This window comes from Atta cephalotes (assembly GCF_000143395.1).
Source record: "Atta cephalotes unplaced genomic scaffold scaffold00035, whole genome shotgun sequence".
In the NCBI taxonomy this organism is placed as follows: Eukaryota; Metazoa; Arthropoda; class Insecta; order Hymenoptera; family Formicidae; genus Atta; species Atta cephalotes.
The window spans coordinates 1,785,425-1,788,849 of record NW_012130099.1 but is presented as its reverse complement, the minus strand read 5'-3'; the positions used below and the strand labels follow the sequence as shown (position 1 = coordinate 1,788,849).

Here is a 3,425-nt window from a genome sequence, read left to right as displayed (position 1 = left end):
TTATTATTTATTATATATATATATATATATATATATATATATATAGTTTATATATAGTTTATATATATTTATATATTTTATATATATAGTGTATTTTATGAATATGTAATTAGCTGCAAACTATTTATTTGAAATTTCACGTTAAAAAATATGTTTCATTCAAAACCATTACAAAAATTTATTTATTTTAAATATTAAAAACGTTCAAGTAACAACTAAATATGAACATTTGGACTATCGGAAAAGTTGTAATAAAAGACGATTTCCTTTGGATAATATAAACTTTTTGGACTAACATCAATATATATGGAAAAATGAAAAAACAATTGTTAGATAACGAGCATTCTTACATTATAATTAAACGTTTCTTATGTTATAAGAAAATAAACTTAGTTTAATCGCCCATTGCGCGAAAAAAGTTACGAAATTCTTATACTGCAGATTAGCCTAACGAAATGTCTAAGTAATATTTAATTATTTATAATTCGATTTTATTTAATTGTAATTAAACATAACTACTCGCTAACGATATCTTGCGTTCGTGATGTATACCCTTTATCTTTTCGTTATTAAAAACGTTGTTTTTCAGTACTTTTAGTATTCCAAATAATAAGTAATTAATTAATAACAATCTTTACAATAAATCGATCAATTATTGAATCGATTTATTGTAAATCAATTCATTATTGAACAGTAGTGATTAATTACTTATTTAGTGTGCTAAAAGTACTGAACAATAATATTTTTGTAGATACTCTGAAGGAATTATGTTCCAAGTCTATTAAAAAAAAGGCTGGACTCGATTATTTGGTCGGCTGCGGTTCCACATTATGCTGAAGTTCAGATTCCCATTCGAGTGTCACTTAGGTATCACTTCATGCTTGTTGTTTATCGTATATTAGACAAGGATGATATGATCTGGGAAGCACACAGATTGGGAATCTAAACCTCTACTAGACTCATTAGTAAGATAATGGAGTCTTAGATGCCTGGAGTGAATTTGGGTCGATGTTCTATTTAAAGTGAATTCGTATGGCTGTAGTTTCACAAGAATCTATCTAAGCTAATCCCGTTGGATCTCTGGTGGCGAGTCTCCATATTTTTAATATTTAAAATAAGTAAATTACTATCTTTCACACTCAGTATTGGCCCGTCCAGTATTAGATTTCTGATTGGGAACTGTGGGTTTCCTAAATATTTATAAAATTATTATTTTGCGAATATTCATATTCACTCAAAATGTATTCACTCAAAATGTAATACATTTAAAAAATTTCAATAAACAACCCTTGCTCCTTAATTAAAAACCAACATATTTTGATGAATTTATTTGAACAACGTAGTGTTAAATTTTGTCATTTATAAAATTTGTAATTTTTAGTTGAAAAGAACAATCCAAAAAACGATGATGATGCTTCTGTTACGCGTATAATATATTCTTTTATATTCCTTTACAAATATGATTTTCTCAGACACAATGTTAATAGAAGAATTGGATGTAACAAAAACGTGCGAATAATTTTATATAACTTAAAAAAAAGGAGTTTAAAGTCTGAATAATATTCCTCTGTCAGTTTCGTTGTTTTTTAAATTATTATTTACTCTAAGCTATATCCAGATAATGCAGAATGAAAGATGAATGTGAAACTGAAAATATTTGTAATCATGTTTACAAAAATATTTAAATTGAAGTATTAATTTATTTCTCCAAAAAGTGTATTCATACTCGCATTATATTCATTATTTATTTATTTAGTCGAATATTAGATATATTCATTAGAGACACTAATTAATCTAATTATTATTGTTGTCTATATTTTTGCAGTGTGTACTTTAGAATAAAATCGAAATCGATTTATTATTATATGTATAAATTTTGAATCGATTTTCTGTGTAATACTTTCATTAACGGACTTTGCAAAAACATATCATTTATTACTAGCTTTTATAATTTTGCAGGTTTTAATACTGTAATATTTTTCAATTTCCAAATTCAAACCTCAAAATGTATATGTAATTTAACAATAAAATCGATATGTTATTAATTAAAAAATTATTTTATATATACATATGAAGAGAAAGAGATAGAAGGAAATCCGAAATTGCAAAAAATCTGAATAATAATAATTATACAAAAATAAATCTGAATATACAAAATAAAATTATTTTATACTTCATTTTCGAGGACTTCCGTATTTAGAAACTCTGTATTTTATATAAAAAAAAACTGTTATAAATTTTTCAAACGACTAATTTTTCTTATCAAATAATTTTTCTTATCAAATAAATATGAAGACAAATACAATACAAATGTGTGATATGATTGGACGCGTCACAAATGAAGTTAGCTTAAAGTTGCATTAATTTCGATACACTTTGTGACACACATTACGTTTAAATACTCATGATCGATTGTTAAAAAATAGAAAATTACATTTTTCCTCAATTCAATATCGTGCGTGAGCAGTTATTTATATCTAATCTTACGCGCTAATCTCTCGTAAGTACGAAACGCGGATGCTAAATCTGTCAGACGAAATTCTGAATTACGACGCGCTAATATCGTACATACATATTTCTAGTGCCAAAAATTGATACGCTTACCTCAGTTGCAACATTTGCGCCATTTAACGTACGTATGTAATTAAAAAAATTATATTTTATATTTATGTTGAAAACCTGTCTTTGTGTAAAAATCTTTGTGTTGAATTTTTAATATCCGAATGTTAATTTGATATAATACTACTGTTATTTGAATATTTCATGTTATATTGACATTTCTTAGTGTTAAAATAAATAACACATTTTATGCGTTATGAAAAAAATGAAATGAAAAAAAACATAGAAACAATGTATTTTAAAATAAATTTTTTAATATAAATCAACAAAACTTATTAATTAAATATATTATAAATATTACTAAAAGAATATATCTCTATATATATAATTTGCTTAGAAATTGTGTCAATTACATTTCATGTTAATTTTCTACATAATATTTGTGTTGCACTTCCTGACGCATCATCTTATATTAAATTAATACAAAAATTTTAATGAACAAAAATTTCAACTGTTTGAAACACGTGAAATGTATTCAATTTAACATAAAATTTCCAACTATGAATATACGCATAAATTAAAATCTTGCAGCATTGGTTGGACAGGAGACACCCGATATAAGAAGATGTAATACCGTATGAGAGAAAAATAGAGACAGAAAGAGGAAGAGAGACAGACAACGAGAAAGAGAGATAGATAAGTGGGGGAGGGGAGAGAGAGAGAGAGAGAGAGAGAGAGAGAGAGAGACGCGCGTCATACGTACGGTTAGGAAGGAGACAGTGGTATTCGTCGGTCCTCTCTTGTTCGTACGTAAACTCCTTCCTTCGCGTCTCTCGTCGGCGCGTATTAGACAGTCGTGGTGCACT

The 3,425-nt window shown here is 26.6% G+C and overlaps 1 protein-coding gene across 1 annotated transcript in view; it reads right to left on the bottom strand.

Moving 5' to 3' along the window:
• Positions 1-1,545: 1,545 nt before the first annotated feature.
• LOC105621666 (probable cytosolic oligopeptidase A) overlaps positions 1,546-3,425 on the bottom strand; it is a 12,947-nt gene continuing 11,067 nt past the window's right edge. The window contains exon 12 of the mRNA XM_012203134.1: positions 1,546-1,603. Coding sequence (XP_012058524.1) covers positions 1,546-1,603 — 58 coding nt within the window. The remainder of the gene's footprint in view (positions 1,604-3,425) is intronic.